The sequence below is a fragment of the Taeniopygia guttata genome, chromosome 4, assembly GCF_048771995.1.
Source record: "Taeniopygia guttata chromosome 4, bTaeGut7.mat, whole genome shotgun sequence".
NCBI lineage: Eukaryota > Metazoa > Chordata > Aves > Passeriformes > Estrildidae > Taeniopygia > Taeniopygia guttata.
In genome coordinates, this window is record NC_133028.1 from 8,979,512 (window position 1) to 8,999,122 (window position 19,611).

Here is a 19,611-nt window from a genome sequence, read left to right on the forward strand (position 1 = left end):
CTCTGACCTCACTCTTAACTCATAACTATTGCTAAACCAGAAAGTATTGGTCCTTTCAAACAAGTCCTGAATATGCCTACTACTTATGCTTCTGTAATTCCTCTCCATGGACTGAACGTCCATAAATACAAATACTTCAGCTGGAAGAATGTAATTTGAAATAATTTCAGTTCCTGTTGAAAATTCCATTGACACTTTGACTCAGTATCAAAGGTTTTAAAGGATATCACTGTTAGAAAAGAAGCAATTCAGATTTGGGATCTTGAGCGTGTGGGGAGAGGAATAATTTTGGGGATTTGAGCCTTTCATGGTATACTTGCTTCATAACCTACATGCAAGGTAATGGAGCTTTCTAGATTAAGCCTCCCCACCCTCAGATTGTCAGCTTGCTTGACATCAACAATTTACTTTAGGACTAGTTTTTACTGAACTGTGAAAATGTTTACTTAAAGCCCAGTGATAAGTTTTAATACTGTGACTTGTTGAAGAAGAAAAGGCTTCAGAGAACCTGTCTTGCAGGTTAGTCAGATTCTGTAATGGTGTGATTTTACTTAATAAGGAAAACACTGGAAGTCAGTGTTATTACATAAAACAGATTAAAATTAAAGTAGAAGTATCACTAACATTATTGAAATCTCATAATGTTGACTTTGTTTCTATTTTCCTCATTATTCATATAAGAAGACTGTTAGTTATATTGGCTAATGAGGATTTAACCTGGGGTCTTACAAAGTTTATTTTGGCAGTAATATGATTCGAAAGAGAGAGAAACAGTTTTGCTCATAAGCATTTTCTGTGAAAATGCTTTGATAGGGAGTACCTAATTTTGGTCTAATATGATGAGAGTCTATTGCCAAATATATCTTTATCCTAATATATTGTCCCTAATATAAAGTAATATCATAGTTCACCTTTTGGAGGGCTAAACTGAGAGACTTCAACAAAGCCTTGTTAGCTCTTTGCAAGTATTTGGGTTTGCAGTTGAGTATAACTGCTCTGCATGTTTGTGTCTCTTGCTTGTCTTTATAAACAAAGCAAGTGTGAATTCTCAAGTTAGATGAACAATCTTTTTTCAGACCCAGCATTGTCTCTGTTCCTTCTTCATAGGTAATTTCCCACGTTTAGCCCTTGATTATGCAATTCCTTCTGGCTAAGCATGGTGAAGGGAGCATGGTAGAAAGGGCTGGTCTGTCTATAGTCACAGGATTTCCAACCTGCCCCATCCCAATGCATGTACACAAGATGGTACATGAACCATTGACATGCTGGTTTTCAGAGCTAGTTGATGTATTTCATGTAGTGTTCTGCAGCAAATCTGCTTTTTAAAGATTTCTGTTATGTACTATAGCTATTGAACATAGATGTGCTGTGCACTAGATACCAGTATAAAGAAGGGTTGAGTCAGCGTGCTGGCTGTATTCATGTGCAGAGCTTTTGCCCTCTGGAGCTCTGACAGGCTTCTCATGTACGCTTTACTCTTGACTGTTCAGCTTCTGCAACTTCTGTTTCTCCTGCTTCTAAATTGTTTCATATCTAAAAGCTGGTTTATCTGTTTTTGAGAGTAATATCACAATTTTAAAAAAATCTAAATATCAGGAGAGTCACAATAGTCTTGTAACTCTTTTTGGAATGCTTCTTCTTTCTCAGCTTTCACTTTTTTGTATCCTGATAATTGACATAAAGATTTAAAGGTTCTCTGAAATTATGTCTAGTCCATTAGCTTTTCAAAGGAGTACCAAGGGCTGACTTGTGATATCACTGACTTGTTTATGTGTATTTTTTTTCTTCATTAAAGCATTTCCAATCTCAAGAGTGTGGAGTGCACTAGAATAATGCAGGGTAGGCTGGGAAAGGATACTTGACGTGTTTGTGAATATTAATGCCAAGGACAAAATGCTTGGTAAAGTGAATTGATAGTCTGCAAAGTTACTCAGTTGGCCAGATCAAGTTTTGGCTGCCTTAGTAGGGATATTTGAACTTAAATTGTCACCTTGTCTTTGCTTGTGCTGTTTTTTTATTTGGTACTTTGGCACCCGTAGTAAAATTGAGGATCTTTTTGCATAGGAAGTCTTCACAACTTTCCCTGTTGGTGACTGTTGCAGATAATCAGTAACCACTTTGTCTGGCAGTGTCTCTTGTATAATCCTGAGGCTCCCTGGCAAGCAAGTCTGTGTTAGTATGTACAATTGCATTCTGTTCAGTGTCACTAGAGATTTGTGATTATGGCATGAAAAATGTAGATGTTTGTCCATTTCTTAAGCAGAACACTCCAGCTTCTAGATCAGGAAGGGATACTATTTATTTTGTTCATACTTTAACTTTATAGTTAATAAAACCAACTGATGGTCTTTATTTATTCCTCCTTCCTTAAGACACGTTTCACTGCTGCTTCACCCTAAACCATAGCTATGTTTGGAGTAGGAACCTCCAAACTTTTCCCTTCTGCCCATCAAACATTTACCTATTTCCAAGCTACTGATTCAAAAGTATTTTAAATTAAATTGTACATAACTCATGGCAAAAAACTTTTTTTTTTTCCCTCAAAACCAATAATAATAGACTCTGATATCTGCTTGAATGTTGCTATGCTAATGAGCCTGGGAATGTGTTGTATATTACTGATTATTTTCTGGCCCACTATTGGCATGCTAATTTTGCATTCTCCAGTGCTAGGAAGAAAATTCTTACCTTTAATTTATTAAAAAATAGCATTTTAGAATGCTTGTTTTTACAAGTCATCCTCTCCTACTACAAAAGCTCTTGTACTTTTGGGGGTTGTTCAAAAATGAAAAGAAGAACTTCCCTTCTATTAGAAAAGTTTCCTGTTCACCTCCACTTGGGTGTCAGACTTCGGTGAGGTGGACAGGGGCCCTCAGTGACCTTGGGCCAGCCCAGCTGGAGCGTAGCAGCCCAGGCATGCTGTGATAGAGGGTACTTCTGCATTTCTTGGCTGTGTTGATATTGACCATAAGTATTTGGATGTGGTCGTCCTCTCCAAGAAGATTCTTGGGTGTAGGACCTCCAGGACCTCCCTGGACTGTTTCTTTCAATATTAAACCACCCTTAACAACAAGTACTTTGATGAAAAAAATGATGGAATACACTTTTTTTTTCTAAAGCATGTTCTGTTTTATTTGACATATGCTTTGATTTGCTTCAGTTTTGCAGTAGCTGATATCTTGCAGGGCTTATGGCATTTTGGTGCATGGTGCTGGTGTGTCCAGAGTATGGAACAACCTTTTCTGTGAGATACCAGGCAGTACTTTGCTTCGTGTCTTGGTAGTGTATTTTCTATGCCTTTACAAATGATCATGGGTTTCTTAAAGCAGATGAAAAACAATCAGTATGTTGAAATAAATGAAATCTCATGGGCAAGAATGATGACACTGCCAAATAGAACTGTTCCAGTTTGCTGTTCTTCTAAAAAACTGGGTTGTACCAGAAGTTAACTGGGTATAATGTGGACTTAAAAGAGGATTAAGGAAGGGATAAGTGTTGATAGTTCATTTTCTGTGTTTTACATCATAGTATCTCTTCAGTGCTGTAATACATGTTTTGCAGAGGCTGCAGTCACTCCTGCCTGTGCTCAGAAGTGTTTAAAGCAAACCCCAAAGCCTTGCTATGCTACAGGTCTGGCCAGCGTGGTGTCCTGTCTGACAGTGCTTGCTACTAGAGAATGGAGAGAATTACAGTGCATGTGCAAAATAATCTTCCTCCTGTGCACCTTCACAGGCCTTACCAGTCCTGCAGTGTCCTACATATTTGATTTGTTACCTACTGTTAAATGTCTCTCTGATATGTTTCTCATCACTCTTTCCCCTCATCCACCAGGCATTTGACTTTTACAATGGCTTATTGTTAAATCAGTTTTGGTCGGGGGGAAGGACCCTGAATTTTCACTTACTGAAATCAGATCGTTTGCTATCTTTTGAACTAAAGGCATAAATAAATCATTCTTCTTATCTGCGAGTCACTTAGGATCTTGTAAGTGTCACTCAGCTGCCAGCAGCAGTTCTGTCACCAGTTTAGCTGTGGCTGGGAGAGGAGAGAAGCAGCTCAGGCTGTGACTGGAGCATGCCCAAGTCAGAGCTTCACTGGGGCTGCGGGGTAGAAGGTTTTGAGCAGAGAGTGGGACTTGAGAGTGCTGCCACCAAAGGGTGCTGGGTGACAGCAGTGGCAGGTGAGCAGAGCTGCTCTAAGTGCCTGGGGCAAGGCTGAGCACCGTGGCAAATGGGATTTGGCTTTAAAATGCAAGCAAGTGGCATGGACAAGACATCTGGATGGGTTTTGGGAGGGGTGGCAGGCTGGTTTCTTGAGTGTTAGTCAGATACTGACAGATGTTTCAGCAAAATTACTTTTTAACTTCACTCTATAAAAATAAGGTATGGAATACAAGTATTATATTAGAACCTTGTAGAATTAAGTGTAACTTAATTGTCTCTTGGAAACATTGGTTTTTTTCTGATCTGTCTTTCCTAATGCACCTGAGAAAATCTGTGTAATTTATCCTTGCTGTTTCTCTCTGGGAGAAATTTGATTCCATTTTTTTTGTTTTGTTTTTGAGCATCACATTTCTTTTGAACAGTTTAGGGTTCAGTGATGGTGAATTGAATCTAAATTTCCTTCCTGTGCTTTTCTTTTCCTGAGTTCTCCTGAGATCTTGCATCACTCTCACTTTCATGATGTTTGTGTGTCTTCACAAGGCTTCAGATGTGAGACAGATGGGGGTGTGTTGTCTAGTAATGTGTCAGCCTCCTGGAGGTCTGATTTCAATAGTGACAGGCTATTAGAGCAAATTGTGGCAGTCTCTGAGTGCTTATTTTGTAATTGCCCAACTGGTTCTTCAAGGTCATTCTGCTGTAATCAGGCAGTATTGTTTAAACTGTGATTCCCTCTCTCTTCATGCTTTCTGGTATGAACTATGCTGTGCCAAGATGTTTGCATGCCTTATTCTCCAGGAAAATCAATGTTTTGGAAAAGGTGGGTTAGTGTGACAGTAACTTTCAAGAAACACAAGATATCTTTCCTTTTATTTTTTCCATTATAAATAAAATCATAGTAAGAACAGAAATACTTCACACACACACATTTCATTGTGGTGAAGAGTGCTTGTGGAGATTGAGATGTTCCTCATCATCCATGTCAGCCTTCCTTATGGCATCTACCTTCACGAAATAGCTTTTTAAAACACAAAACATTAAAATCATTATTATTATTTAAAAAGGATACTCAGGAATGAAAAAATAAGGGTTTTTTTAATGAAATAAAAAAGGATAATCCAGAAGTGACAGCATTTAGCTTGTCACTTCTACTTGAATTTTCTGCACACAGAGTTGTATCTGTCAACATATGGCACAGTAACTAGATCTTGGATGGTCTTTCTGCCATTCTCCAGTCTCGTCAGTTACATGAAGAATTTAGTGCTGTTAGCTGTCTTTGTCATCTCAAGATACTTTCTTGTTACAGACTTTGGATAACTGCAATTTGTCTTTTGAAAGCTTATAAATAAATAATAAAAGAAATAATTTGCTCCTCTAGTACTAGCAAAGCACAAAGCAAGCATTAACATACTGAAATTATTAGTGCAACTCTGAGGTCCTTGAATTTCCTTAGGACTCTTGGCTGAATGTAATCCACTCTTGGTGGTTTGCTAATTTTTCACTTGTCCATTTTCTCTGTACTGGTTTTGTCTTTTTCTTTTTTTCCCTAGAAGTGCTTTGCTTTGAAACAGATTCTCTAATGCATATTCCATAAAGGCCTTTCACTGGGAGAATATCTTCACGTTCCTCCCTAAAGAACTTGCAAAAAATTGTTCTGGTGGTTTTGCCCTGACTTTAGGTTATTTAAGCTTTTTTCGTAATGCTTCGAATTGTTTACTTGCTGTACCCTTACCAGTCCTGACAGGCTCCTTGCATCTTATGGGCCTCAAGAAAGGATTGAATTGTAGTTTTTATACTTTTTTTTTCTTCCCTAAATTATTTGAAACTGTCTCGTTTTTTTTTTTTTCTGTTTTTAGCTTGCTATTGTTTCAACCTCATTTGGATAACTTTTACAAGATTCTTCTAATATTTTCTCTAATATGTTGTTTAGCCATCTCCTTCCTTGCCTGTCATGTCATTATTCATCCCACTTAAGTCCTTCTTTTTTTGTGATTTTTATGTTTCCTCTAGGCCTCACATACAATCTCATTGTCTATAGACACTTAGTTTTTGATGATTTTCTTTGTTTCTTCCTATTTGTCTAATTCCTCTGTTTAAATTCCTTGGTGTTCCTCCTGCAGATATTTAGGTAACTATTAAATTCTGGGGGAGGGTTACACTAATATTTTAAGCAAATTCTGCACAGTGCTGAGGATCAAGAGATGTCTTTTCTGACAGCTCGTTCCATGAAGCAGTCATTGCTGATATTCAGTATTTTGTCTTGGCTTCCTGTGACATTTAGTGGATAACAAAACCTCCCATTGTTTTTGTCTTTACTTTCATAACATTTCTGAGTACCTTAGCTTGGTCACTCAATGCCTGCATGTTTCAATGTGATGGCTCATGTATTTCTCATTATCACTGTCTTGAATGTAAAGAAGGTAAATGTACTCCTTTAATGAATAAGTAATGTCTTTGGATAAATTTCTCGTTTTATTATTTTTTTCCAAGAAAGTGTTTTTAGCTGCAGATAATTGTTTCATTCTAAACTTTCATACTGGTTTCTTTATTTTTGAATGTGTATGAATGCCAATAACCAGTGCACCTCCAGACTGGAGGATATATTTTCTTGATGAAGAAGACTTCTTTTTATCAAACAACCCTTATTTCTTCCACTTTTTGGAAAGTGCCTGAATAAAAATAGGCAACTTGTTCTACATAAGCATTTTTGTTCCCATAATTTTAGACCTGAGATGCTTGGCTTGCATATGAGGGTTTTTTTCTTAAATATCTACTCTGGAAAGATAGCATAGTGTATGGAAGTGAAGTTGTGTGATTTCTTATTGATATTTTCTCTATCAGTGATTTGACAATCTTCCACTTTGCCTTTGGAAAAATTCAGCTGAAGGCAGTGGCTTTGCAATAATCTCCCTGTCTCTAAAAGGAACAGTTGGGTGGGCTGTGAGATGCATAAAACTGAAGGATGCTCCTTTGCACTGAGGACAGCTCCAATTAGAGTTTATGCTTTGGGCACAGGGCAGAAATGTTTTCTGTCAGTACAACACACAAGATCTGGGGGTTCTTGGTCAGACAGACTGGTTTTACTGTGGTCTTTAGAGTAGTCTTAGAAACACTAATATTCAACAGCAATCGGTGGGAAACTGGAGGGCAAAGAAGAGTTTGGAAAAAGCATGTGAAAGGTGGAACAGAGACATGAGATAACTGATACCTGAAATTCAAAAGCTCAACCAGTGCTCAAGAAGGAGAGACTAAAATAATTGACTGACTTTATTTCTCCTTACCCATTTTTTAAAAATGAAATGCCTTTTCCTCAAGTTGGCATGATCTAGAGCTCTTCATTGTCACTGACTTGAATTCATACATTGTCTTGACTTTACTCTTGATTTAGTGTCCTCAAATAGTGCTGTGGGAGAACACTTGGGGCTTGTAAAAGGCACTTCATTGCTGCCTGGTGTATTCTCTATAGCACTTGTGTAGAAGAGATCTCAGAGGTTTCTGTATGAATTATAACCTGGGGCAGGAGGGAAGCTGCTGCAGTGGAGTGGCTGAATGCCATTGGGAGCCTTGCTGTGGAATACTCTTCTGGTTAACACTGCATATTTTCTAAGCAGTATGGTATTCAACTTCCAAAAGGCAAGAGTCTTTGTTAATTGTTTTGATTTACAGTAGAAGTTCAAAAGCTAAATGCAAACAAATACTGAAGGAAAAATGTAGTTCTGCTTATGACTTTTCTGTTTTCCTATAGCAGTTCTTTCAGCTCAGAGTTGCCATAGTGCAAAAGTTGAAAATCCAAACTTTTGCTTCTGTAGAACTTTTTTACAAAAGAAAAGGAGATTTCCATCTCTGCAGTTGAAAGATGATTCACATTTGAAAGCTGTTGTATCAGTCTTCAGATACTGAGGAAGATTTTGTTTAATTTTTATAAAGCTCTTTTAGCAATAAACTCAGCTATTGTAACCAATATGTTGTTATTTCTCCAGGTTTCACTAAATGGTACACAGTTTACAGACAGTTCTGTTGGATCAGAATTCACGGGTGTTTCTCAGGTATGTGCAGTCAAATTTTGTGGGTATGTATAAAAGCAGAATTATTGACTAATGGGAGACGATATTAAGCTGTATTAAAGGTACTAAATTATACTCTTCACAAAGAATGCTGTGTGAGATTTGGATGTTGCTAATTGAAGTCAGTTTTTGATTATCTCCTATTTAAAGCTTTAAAAAACAGTGGAATCTTTTTTAAAGTAAAATTTTATTGTTGTAGTATGCTTGAAATTGGACCTAGATGTTAAAAAAAATTATGCAGTTTTATGGTAATAAAGTTATTCTTGGAAATAAATCTAAATACATAGCAGAGATGCAGTTATTTCTGTTCCAACTTGTCCTACTTCCAGCTTTCATTTATGAATGTTATATCTGAACATGTTTCAGAGACAAAGTGAGCCTGGGTGTTTTCTTGCAGAGATGCATCCCACATTTTTTGAAGCTTGACTGGTGGAAAAATATCTGCTTTTCACAAAATGTGCACTTTGCTCTCATGACACTGAAGAGACATACAAATGTGACCTAATTTCAAGCTCTCCTAATCTAGCTAGAGTTTACTGCTCATGTTGAAATGGTCACATGAATAGTTACTGCATTCATCATGCTTTAAATAAACAAGAAACTGCAATTTATAGCTTCATTTTAGTAGGATGGAGTCATAACAGGTATCAAAGATGCTTGTAGTCTAGATTTTGTTAAAGTTTCAGTTTTGATTCTTGATTTGCCTTGTGCTCTAGGAACCAAGGGCTTTGAGATTCACTTCTGTCGTAAATATGGCACCAGTGGGGAGATTGTTAGGGTTTCACTGAGTTTGGCCATAACAAAGATTGTTGTTCCTGCTGTGTTTGCCATGGCTTTTTAGTAATTGTGGTGCAGCTTTGAGGAAGTTGCACACACACATCTTAACTTCTAGAAGTCCCTGCAGCGTGGCTGAGGTGTCTTTGCCATGACCTTTACCGTTGCAGAAGAGTAAGTGTCAGGTTGTCTTAGCTTCTGAACTTTTACATTTTTGTCCTCTTCTTTTCCTACTTGTTGAAAGATGTCCTGCAAATGATACTCATAAGGATTTGTCTGCAAAGTAGCTATTAAGATTTCATCATTTTGATGGGCACTCACTTAATCTGGCTTCAACAAATTTTTTTTAAGAAGGAAACTTTCAGGGCTAAAGGATAAGCAGCCATGGCCTTCTGTATGCAGGGGTTTTAGGCATGAATGAGATCTTCAGTTCTGTGGAGGTCAGCCAAGCAGAGTGTCTAACTTGGGAAATCTGTTGGTGCTTATAGAGCCTCTAAAGGAGTTGGTCAGTCCTGGCTTTCAGCTGGCAGAGGGAGTCTTCCTGCATGAGAAGGTTTTCTAAAAACCTACAGTAGACTCCTGGAGAGATTGTGTTCTTTTTTCTGCCTTAGTGCTTAGGTGCAAATTCTAGAAGTGGCAGCAGTGAGTGAAGGTTAGCTGTTCTTAATAAATCTGTTAAATTTCTCATGAACTTCTGAAAGATAGGAAGATATTTGTGGAGATGAAATCAGTCTGTCTTTTGGGTTTCTATGTCTACAATTCTTAGTTTTCCTTTCCATATTGCTGAGTCTGTCAGTTTTACAAATGTGAAGAACACAAAAATCAGTGTTGGTAATGCTCTGCTGTTTTTCTTTAGATGTCACCACTAGAGAATTGATTTGTTGTTGCTGTGAAGTCAAGAAGAGAGTGAATTGTGGTTTAGCTTGAACTAGTCCTTTGCCCTAAAGAACTGTTCACCTGTGCAGTTCAGCCTTACAATATCTTTAAAGCTATATTTTTTGTTAGTATTGAGGTTGGAGCAGTATCAAGATCAGTGCTTGAATTACTTAAAGTTTGCTTTTTCTTTGAGAAAGAATTAAACTATTTTGATGCTTACACAGAAGGTGTTGTTAATTAAGGCAGAGTTAGCACTTGTAATAAAATTGGGCAAATCTGTGATTCTGCTGTTACATGATGTTTTGTTCCAGTCATCTCTTATGTCTCATAAAATTGGGTTCTCTTTGTCTTGTGCTGCCTATTTTTGACTATCAGGCTTGGTGAAGAATCAGCATTGCATGGCTGATGTTTCATGCTCAGTAGCATCTTGTAGAAGAATTCAGGTTTTGGAGTATCTCTGTCCTTTTAAGTTGCCAAGTCTACTTGATTCAATAGCTGATAGTGGATTTTAGGATCCTACTGACTTGTTTTGTTGAAACAAGTTTGTTTGATTTGAATTTTTATTTTGTAATAGGCTTAGCTGAAAGTGACTTTGTTTCAGGTACTATTATAAAAGGATGTGTCACAGAGCTTCAAAGATGAGATATTTTTCTTTTTTATCTGTAAATGGTGACAGTAAAAGTAAATCTCCCTTTTTAATTTTACTTGCTAGATTATTACATCTCGGTCAAAGTGTTCTAGAGGGAAAGGCTGTAGACCATGCTCCTTGAAAACATTTCTTTCTAAACAGGAGTGTATTAATAGTTAGAACTGTTTGCCTCATGGATATTGAGACTACTGTGTTTGTTAGGACACTCCAAGTATTCACTTTTATAATGACTAGTAAAATATGCATGTTGTTTTTGGGGGTTTCATTTTTCTTTCAAATATCAGAATATCCTTTCTGATATGTATTCTGTGAATAACCAGTTATCTATCAAAACTTTTGTTTGTAGACACCATTTACCTTTGGCTTGGGCCAAAGGGCACCATATACAACTGGCGAGCATTGTCTTCTTTGTAGAAGTGAACGAAAAGATACTTCGCTTTCAGAGAGCGGAATCAAAAATTCTAACAAAACAGCACTTTCCACATCTCCAAAAGCAAACAATATGCTGCATCTTCCACTGTGGGTGTGTCCAGACTGTCGAAGAACAGTTGAAAAGGAGGAGAGGCATGCTACCATAGAGCAGTCTCTTGTGGTAAGTTCAAGTACCTCAGTAAACTGAGAAGATGCTTAATTATGGGCTGCATGTCACTTTGTGCTTTGGAACCACCAGAGCTGTAAATGCTTAAAAAGCATTTTGGGCGATATTGAGTTGGCTTTATTTAAACTGAATAGGGAAGTTGTTCCAAAAGTGAGGCATTCTGGATCTGAGTTGGCGAGTTTTAAGTAGAGCAAGGTTTGGACCTGATTTTACTGAGCTTTTTGCTTTTAATTCATTGGATCACAAGCTTTGTCCTTATCCCCTGTACTTAAATACAATTTATTCTACTTTTACTAACATGAGCTTACTCATTATATATTTTTCTATTCTGTCTGCTCATAGTGCGTTGTCTTCTCTCTGTGAAGTAAACTATCCAAATTTTCCATGTTCTTTCAGTGGACTTCTTGAGTCACTATACTTGCACTGATTCCTTCCTGCAAATTTCTGAGTTTTGCTGTCTTTTCTTTCCTGTATTTTTTAATAAAGAAGTACAGCTTTGCATAGCATGAATGTAATAGTTTCCTAGTCTTGGTAGCAATACAAGTATCAATTTAATATGTGGTGCTAATATTTCAAGTTGTGAATTCACCCTCACATAACAGCTGTGCTTAGTGTTGCAGGAAGATACTAAAAGTTTGTTGACAGGTCCAGCAAAACCTCATTAGAAGCAAATGATGTTATACTGCAGAACCAAGTCTTCATGAGTGACCTGTGAAGTCACACACTTGGGATAATTGGGAGTACTGTAGATTCCAGCTGACACCTCCTTGCAGAGAGCTAACAGACTGTGCACACACCCATAGACACATACATTTTTTATTTCAGTAAATCACTGTGAAGAAAGATTGTATAGAGGGTGTTGTTAAGCTTGTGTTAAAAATATAGTCAAGGATGTTTTTTGTGAGGAAAATGTAAGAGTGTATCACTTGTATACAACTTGTATTTACAGATAATGTTGCTGTTAACAAGGGTAATAAACCAATCAAAAGAGGTTACATCTAAGGGAATTATACTTGTGATAGGGTGGTAAATACATCCTAGAGAGTTCAAAGCACAGCAAAACCAAGGCATATTACAGTTCAGTTGAGTCAACTTTTTTTACACATTTAAGCCCTGTTTGAGGAACTAGCAAAGAAAATGCACATCCTAGATGTGCAAGGAAGGGCAGGATTTGCTTCCTACATGGTTTGAGTTACAGGTACTGCAGGTGTAAATAAAAATTTACCTTCATTTTTTTTAGTTTGGGACCCATTTTCTTTCTAAAGAGGAATTATTAAAAGCAAGTTGCAAATAGATTTCCCAAGATAGGAAAGCTTGACTTAAAAAGGCAAATATATGAATTAGGTGGCTAGTCAAATTAGAGAAGCCAGCTGGGAAAAAAAGGCCAAAATTAGCTAAAAAAAATGTTATCAGTGAATGCAAGTCAGAATACAGGTGGCTTGTTGTAGATGTTCCTATGTTCAGGTTGCTGTTGCTCTCATTAGCTTGCTTGGTAGCAACTGCATGCAGGTTTGTTCTTGCCTATCTCTGCATCCTGATCCAGGATTTGGGGCACAAAAAAACCACCTTCAGTCACAGTACCAATGTGAGAGAAGTCTCTGCCTGGTGCAAGGGAGGTCTGGTGGCAGACCTGGGGGGGCACAGGAGAGAAGCATGGCATGTGCTGGGGCTGGAGCACAGAGTAGGGAGGGAAACTGCAGACAGAAATAGCAGCAGTGTTGGGCGAGTGGTCTGTGTCCTGTGCTGGAATTGAACAGCACTGTGCACAGGAGATCACATCCATCTCCAATGGCAGCAGCTTTCTGACATCCATTGCTATGAAGTACTATGTCTGGCTGTAACAAACAAGGAGATTTTTGATTTTTACTAGAAGGGATTGTTAAACTCCAGAAGCCAAACATGCTGTTACATGGAGACTGAAGAGACAGTGCTGATTTATGATTAAGCATGGATGATGCAAGCCTTCCTTTAGCTTAGTTCATTGTTTATGCTGAAGTACATAAAGGTGATAATTATAGCCAGTGTACTTTGGTCATTAGAAATGAAGCTTTGTTTGTATCATTGGTTATCTCTGTTCATTTCTTGATTTATTAGGCTTTTGAAAGACTAATTTTTTGTGCTTGATTGAGTGTTCTCCCAAAATACATGCAGCACTAACAATTGCCACTTTAATATTTGTCTACCTAATAACATTTCAGACATTACAAACTGTTTGGGTTGTTTGTTTTTTTTTTCCAGAGCCAAGATTTCCTTTTGCACATGCCTCTTGGAAACAGTGGATCACAGCAGGAATCTGTAGGAGGAGGAAGAATAACTGTTGGTGCACAGACAGTGCCTGCTGCAGATCTTAGCAATTCCTCTCCTTCAGACATAGCATGCAACTGTGAGGCCTGTAATGAGCGCAGGTAAGAACTGAACTCAACCTCAGCAGCAGGGTGGTTGTAGTCAGACTTTGGCAGTGTTGTAGCTTGTTTGTGTTTAAGGTGTGTCCTTAAACTCTTGAAACAGTAATTTCTGCATGTCAGTATTTTCCCAGTTTCATACTTTATTCTAGGCATTTTCAGATATCCTTTTTTTTTCTGGAATAGTAGGAGTTGATACACTTATGTGATGCATACAAACAGAGGGTAATTATTTTTGTTTTCAAATGCAGAGAAAATTCAGCAGAGTCTGAACGTGAACCTCAGCAGCTACAGAATTACTGGTCTGAAGTCAGATACATGGTTCGGTGTATTTATCGTCAAGCTGGGACCCCTCTGGCAGATGACCAAGACCAGTCGTTGGTACCAGATAAAGAAGGAATGAAAGAGCTGGTGGATAGGTATATTACTTCAAAGAATATTTATTCTATTTTATTCAGGATTTTTCAATACTAGTTTAAATGCATGGGAAGCTATGAAATTAATATGCTGTTTGCATAGGGAATATAAATGCATAATTATGAAAGGGTTCCAGAATGTTATTCTTCAAAAGGCCTTATTCATAAGACACTGTTAAGTTTGAATTGCCTCATGTGAAAATCTTACCTTGTGGAACTAGCCTGAGTTAGTGGTAGTAGTTAGTGTTTGCATCTTACTGTGATTATAATACCTGGAAGAAATTTTATAAAAATAAAGTTATATTGGACATTGATCACTAGATGAGGCCGATTTCATTGTCATTTTAGAAGTCACACTTGTAGCTTTTGTAGGTGCTGAAGTGAAAATGGGCATAATGAGATCCTCAGTGGTGGGTTTTTTGCTTTTAAGAATAGTGTGGCAAATCTTAAAGGGCTCCAGTAGGATCATTTCAATTTCTCTCTAACTCCACATGTCGTCAAGGAGTTTTTGTTCTCCTTGGTTCCGTACGTGCGTAATATACTGAGATCTGAGCAGTCTGACCTGAGCTGTAGTTCTTATGTACAATTTCTAGTTGAACCTAAATTCTGGTGAGGTAAAGACACATTTGAAAGGGAAATTCATCTAGCATCGCTCTTAATATGACTGTGCACCTGAACTGGCTTTAGTAGATAATTAAATAAGCATATTGCACTTTGTTTATATAAAAACTGTTTGATTTGGATCATGAGTTGTGTACAAGCAGAGCAATATAGTGTCCCTCCCTGTTAGTCACACTTCGTTTATTTAAGTGATCAAAACATGCAATATAGGCTTGGAAATCAAAGATGTTTAAGTGTTGCATAGTGTGTTGGTAATTAAAACTGAATCATAGCTTAAGTGGTTATTGATGTTATGCATCTCCTTAATGGAAAAATTTTGGAAATCAGAATATAATACTGTGTAACTTTCTTTTGTACACAGGAGCTTTCATTACTCAGAACTGTTTTTCACTTTTGAGAGAGAGATTATTAAAATACAAAGACAGAAACAGGATTTCAAAGAACGAAACCTTAAATGCCAGTTAGATTATTTTTCACTTGAGTTCCTTATGGTCTATAAAGTGTGAAATAAAAGGACACGGTTTGGCCAGACACCAGTGTGTCCAGTCTGTAGTGCTAATATCATGCAGAATTTTTTTACAAAGCTAGTCAATGTAGGTATTGAATGCTTTAAAAGAAAATCTTCCATATAGGTAGTATGCAGAAGACCATGCTGTGGCTGAGTAACTCTGTTTAAAATGCAGAAATTCCCACTTCCATGCTTGGGTCTTGTTAGACACAGCTGGCAAAAAATGGAGTGTCTGGTTGTCTTTGTTGGAATAAGTAGTGGTGCCAAGTAATGTTCCTATTGTATGTTGGAGTACTTGATGGCAGTATGATAGGACTCTTTTGTAAATGGTGAGGGAAAAGCATGGATTAGATAGCTGCAGACTTCTATTCATCTAACTCTTAAGTACTTACCCCATTCATTTCTTCTTCCCACCTCCCTGTGCTGTAAAACACCCAAAGCCTTCTGTGCATGCTTAAACTCCATGCACAGAAATTTAGAGTGAAATTGAATTATTTAAAGTGGTTCAAAGCAGCCATCATGTTTAGTTTTCTTCTGTAGGCACTAATTTGTCACATGTTAAGAACAACATGGAGAAATTGAAGAAGCTTATGTGAAGAGTCTGGGTGCCTGCAGGGTTGGATGCAAGGAGTTAAGATTTTGAGCTCACACATTGAAGTGAAATTTTAAATCCTAAGTAATTTTACTCCTCAGGTGTGCAGGCATCCTACTCCTTAAGGTACACAGGAGTTCAGTCCCATATGTGTAGAAGTAGGGGACTGGACTGTGCTTTCTGAGGTTTAAAGTTGTTCTCTAAACCTGAGCCACTGAGGTTATTTTTTATGAGCATAATGGTAACTGGGAAATACTTCAAGGAAAATGAAAACTGTTGGTTACATGATTTTTTTTTTTTCCCCTGTCACAAATATTCTAAAAATCAAGGCTTTGTGAAAGAGATCCATACCAGCTTTACCAGCGGTTGGAGCAGCAAGCTAGGGAATATGTGCTGGAAATGAAGGTTCGTCTGCTCAGACACCTGTCCCTGGGATCCAAGGTTGCATCGACGTTAGCGACAGAAGGGCCACCCCAGGCACAGCAGTTCATCTCACTCCTACTTGAAGAGTACAGTGCACTCTGTCAGGCAGCCTGTACAATCAGCGCCTTCCTAGTTACTCTGGTAAGACTGAAAAAACAGCCTTTGTGCTCCTGCTTGCCAGGGCTGATGCTGACAGAGTTATTTCTGGGCTCTTTCAGGTGTTTTCTGTGGTGGTAAATTGTAAAGTTATTTGTTTTGTTTGACCTTGGAGACAGGGAGATTGTGAAAATGCAGTTAAATATTCAGAAGTCTAAAGTAGGCATCTCTTACAGCGGCTTGATAATTTTTTTTTTTTTTTTTCGTTCACAAAGAAAAAGGTGGGATGTTGTTTGTGGCATTTTGAAACAAATCTTTAAGCAGATGTACAAAATACGGCAAATCCTAATGTGGAGAACGCTTCTCTGGTAATCTTTAATGGTGTCTTCACAACCATGATTAAGTGGCACCAACTTCTGTGTGTAGCACGAACTTAAAATGTTTCCATGTTCAACTTTTCCTTCACTATCTAGGATGGCTACTTGAAGAGATTGTGTTGCCTCAGACTTAATCTGCCATGTAATTTATTATTTCTAAAGTTCTACCTTAAATGCTTTTTTTTTTGACAACTGATTGTGATGTTAGAATGGGATTACATTTTTGGGTATAAAATAGGCAGTAGCCTTAAAAATTTCTTCTTGAGGAAGTGTCCATCGGGTGAGTAATACCATGAACAAATTCTATAATTCTATTTGTTTAAGGTCTTAGAAGGTTATTAGTCCTGGTTTGTTATTAATCCTTTCTTGTGCATCCTTTGTTAATGTCATCATCCTGCCCATCCCTTTTCTTGTGTAAGTTTTGTGCAAGTAGAAAAAGAAAAGGTGGCAAAAATGGGGAATTTGAATTTAATTCCCAGTTTGGTAAAAGTGACTATCTGGATGGGTAAAGAGAGGAAAAAACAGATGGGACAGACACTATGATGGCCCCAGGTAAGGATATAAAGTGGAGAGGAAGCAGAGTTTCATTACTGAAGTTGGGTTGTCAATAAAATTAAATTGGCAAAGCAGGAAGATTTCTTCTAAGAAACTTGAGCATGTCTTATGGGGGTTTTTTTTGTTGTCTATGCTCTGTATTTGCTTAGATACAGATGTGAGGTCACTGCTATCTCCTGTTTATTGGCTGCTTTTAACAGTCACTAAGTCTCTTAACAAGGTGCTTGAGAGAGAGTTGCTCTTGAGGTTGGTTTGTGTTCCAGTTTACTCAGCTGTAAAGCAAATGGTTTGCAGTGCACCTCAGCTTTCCCAAAGGGGGTCTGCCAGTAATGAGCCCATTAATGCCAGAATTACACAACTGATCAGAAAATAACAATTGCATACCTTTTTCCTGGCAATTACTGTGAACTAGTAGTTATGAAAACTAGTAGGTATGGGAGATTGAAATAATAGCCATGAGAAAACAGAAGATGCTTGAACTCCCTAGCCAACCCCTTTCCTGACAAAATTAAAATAAAATTATTCTCCTCTTTTAAAGAATGAAGCATAAGAAAACACAAAATATGCCAGATTTTTCTTTTTTCCTCCTGCAGCCCAGTCAGTACTGAAAACATCTTTCTACTAAACTGTGACCTTGAGGAACTGAAATGTGAGAATGTCAGATACTGTCTTTTGTCATACATTTCTTAGATTTATTAAATAAACTTTTTATTAAATGGAGTAGTGTGTCACAGCTTGCAGTACAGGTAATAGGGTCACTAGCTTTTTCAGTGTGCATGGATGTTTCCTCTCAAGATACCAGTACACTATGGAAGAAGGAATCTTTTCAGCTAAAATACGTAACAGGCAGCCAAAATTTCTAAACTCAGTACTGCCTTTCTTTTAAGGATGAAAGCTTTGCATGTAGTGTATTGTAGTAAGGTATATAATGCCTTGAAGCTCCACCTGTGAGAAACGGATTTCTCTATGAAATTATGAATAGTTGTCCTTCTTGTCAAAGGAATCCATCTGACTTCAATGGCAGGAACTAAAGCTCTGTGCCCCACCAATGCAGGCAATGACAGATTATACTAACAGCAATTTGGAAATTTTGTGCAGAAGGACCCTCCAGTACACAGACCAGAGAAGAAAACTTTCCTGATATTTCTTTGTGAGAAATACCATAATCTATGCAAACTGGTACAGAAGAGTTTGGAGATAAGTGTTGGTTGTTTTGTTCACAGCATAATATGGAAATTCCTTAAGAAATCAACCTCAGTGAACCTTGAAACATTATTAGCATTTTTATAGTAATTTAAAATATTTTGAAGACATAATATTCAAAATGAAAAAGTACTCATGCCTTGTGCAACTCAAAAAATCCCACCACCCGCCCTTCTTAATAATAATACTTTGAACTTAATTGGTTTTTCTAAATACCGATAGTCTTGCTTCAGGTCTGATATAAATATGTTTGGTTGGTTTATTTTTTAACTCACTGTTATTAACAAAACTTGAAAATTCCAGAGTATAATGGTGTTTCTGGGTGCTTGAGGTTATAGTACTTAAGACCCACTTGCAGATCTGAGAGCCAGAATGCTTGCATTTAATTCTGCTGTGTAGTTGAGTCCTGGTATAGAAAGCCTGCACACTGCTGGCTATATGTAGGAAAACTTGCTGCCTTGAAAAGTATATTGTACGTGTTTTGAATTCTTGTGTTTTAATGATAATAGTTTTAAGGTTTAGCTCTTGAAATTACATACAATTATGTGTTAAAATAGCCTCAAATACAAAAATGTTCTGCTTACCAGAGAAGTAAGCTGTTGGTCTCGTCTGTTTAGAAAACTTCATTCTTTAAGCTGTAGTTGAGGAGAGCTGGTAATTTGATTTTATGTCAGTTTTGAATAAAGATTATAGGTTGACATTGTATATGTGTCTTATACTAGATAAGTTCAAAAAACTGAAAAATAATCATAAATAGGCAGTTGACAAGAAAACCTGAGAATTACAGGTTCAGATCATAAAATACATCTTTTGGTGCAGAAATGAATGGGAACTTAGAATAATGTAGACTGATACTTTCAAATTAATTTTTTTTTTCTTAAATGCATGACAATTTGGAAGGAATGATCCTGTGGTTATTTAAGTCTTTAAAATTACTTCAATTCTGAGGGTTTGGGTTTTAAAACATCATAAGATCTGAACTGGTTAATACAGTCTGTAGGTTGGAGATTAGACCTTTAAAAAACTTCTTGTCTTGTACAGAATTTTGGTTTTTTTCCTTAACCCTGGTTTATTTCTTGTTGTTTTATCATTATAGGAAAATGAACATTTGAAGAAATTTCAGGTGACTTGGGAATTGCACAACAAGCATCTGTTTCAAAATTTGGTATTTTCTGAGCCACTCCTGCAGAATAGCTTGCCAACCCTGGTGTCACAGCTAAGGTAAGGTTTAATTTTTGTTGTTCAAGAAGAGATGAAAACCCATGTTTGCAACCACAGCATTAAAAAAAAATATGCT

The 19,611-nt window shown here is 37.3% G+C and overlaps 1 protein-coding gene across 3 annotated transcripts in view; it reads left to right on the top strand.

Annotated features, from left to right (window-relative positions):
• The window catches only part of FAM193A (family with sequence similarity 193 member A), a 76,848-nt gene that overhangs the window by 23,301 nt on the left and 33,936 nt on the right, over positions 1-19,611 (top strand). For all 3 annotated transcript variants that reach the window (XM_030270591.4, XM_012573655.5, XM_012573656.5), the window contains exons 2-7: positions 8,141-8,206; positions 10,870-11,115; positions 13,360-13,526; positions 13,775-13,942; positions 15,990-16,224; positions 19,411-19,535. In XM_030270591.4, the coding sequence (XP_030126451.4) occupies positions 8,141-8,206; positions 10,870-11,115; positions 13,360-13,526; positions 13,775-13,942; positions 15,990-16,224; positions 19,411-19,535 (1,007 nt within the window). The remainder of the gene's footprint in view (positions 1-8,140; positions 8,207-10,869; positions 11,116-13,359; positions 13,527-13,774; positions 13,943-15,989; positions 16,225-19,410; positions 19,536-19,611) is intronic.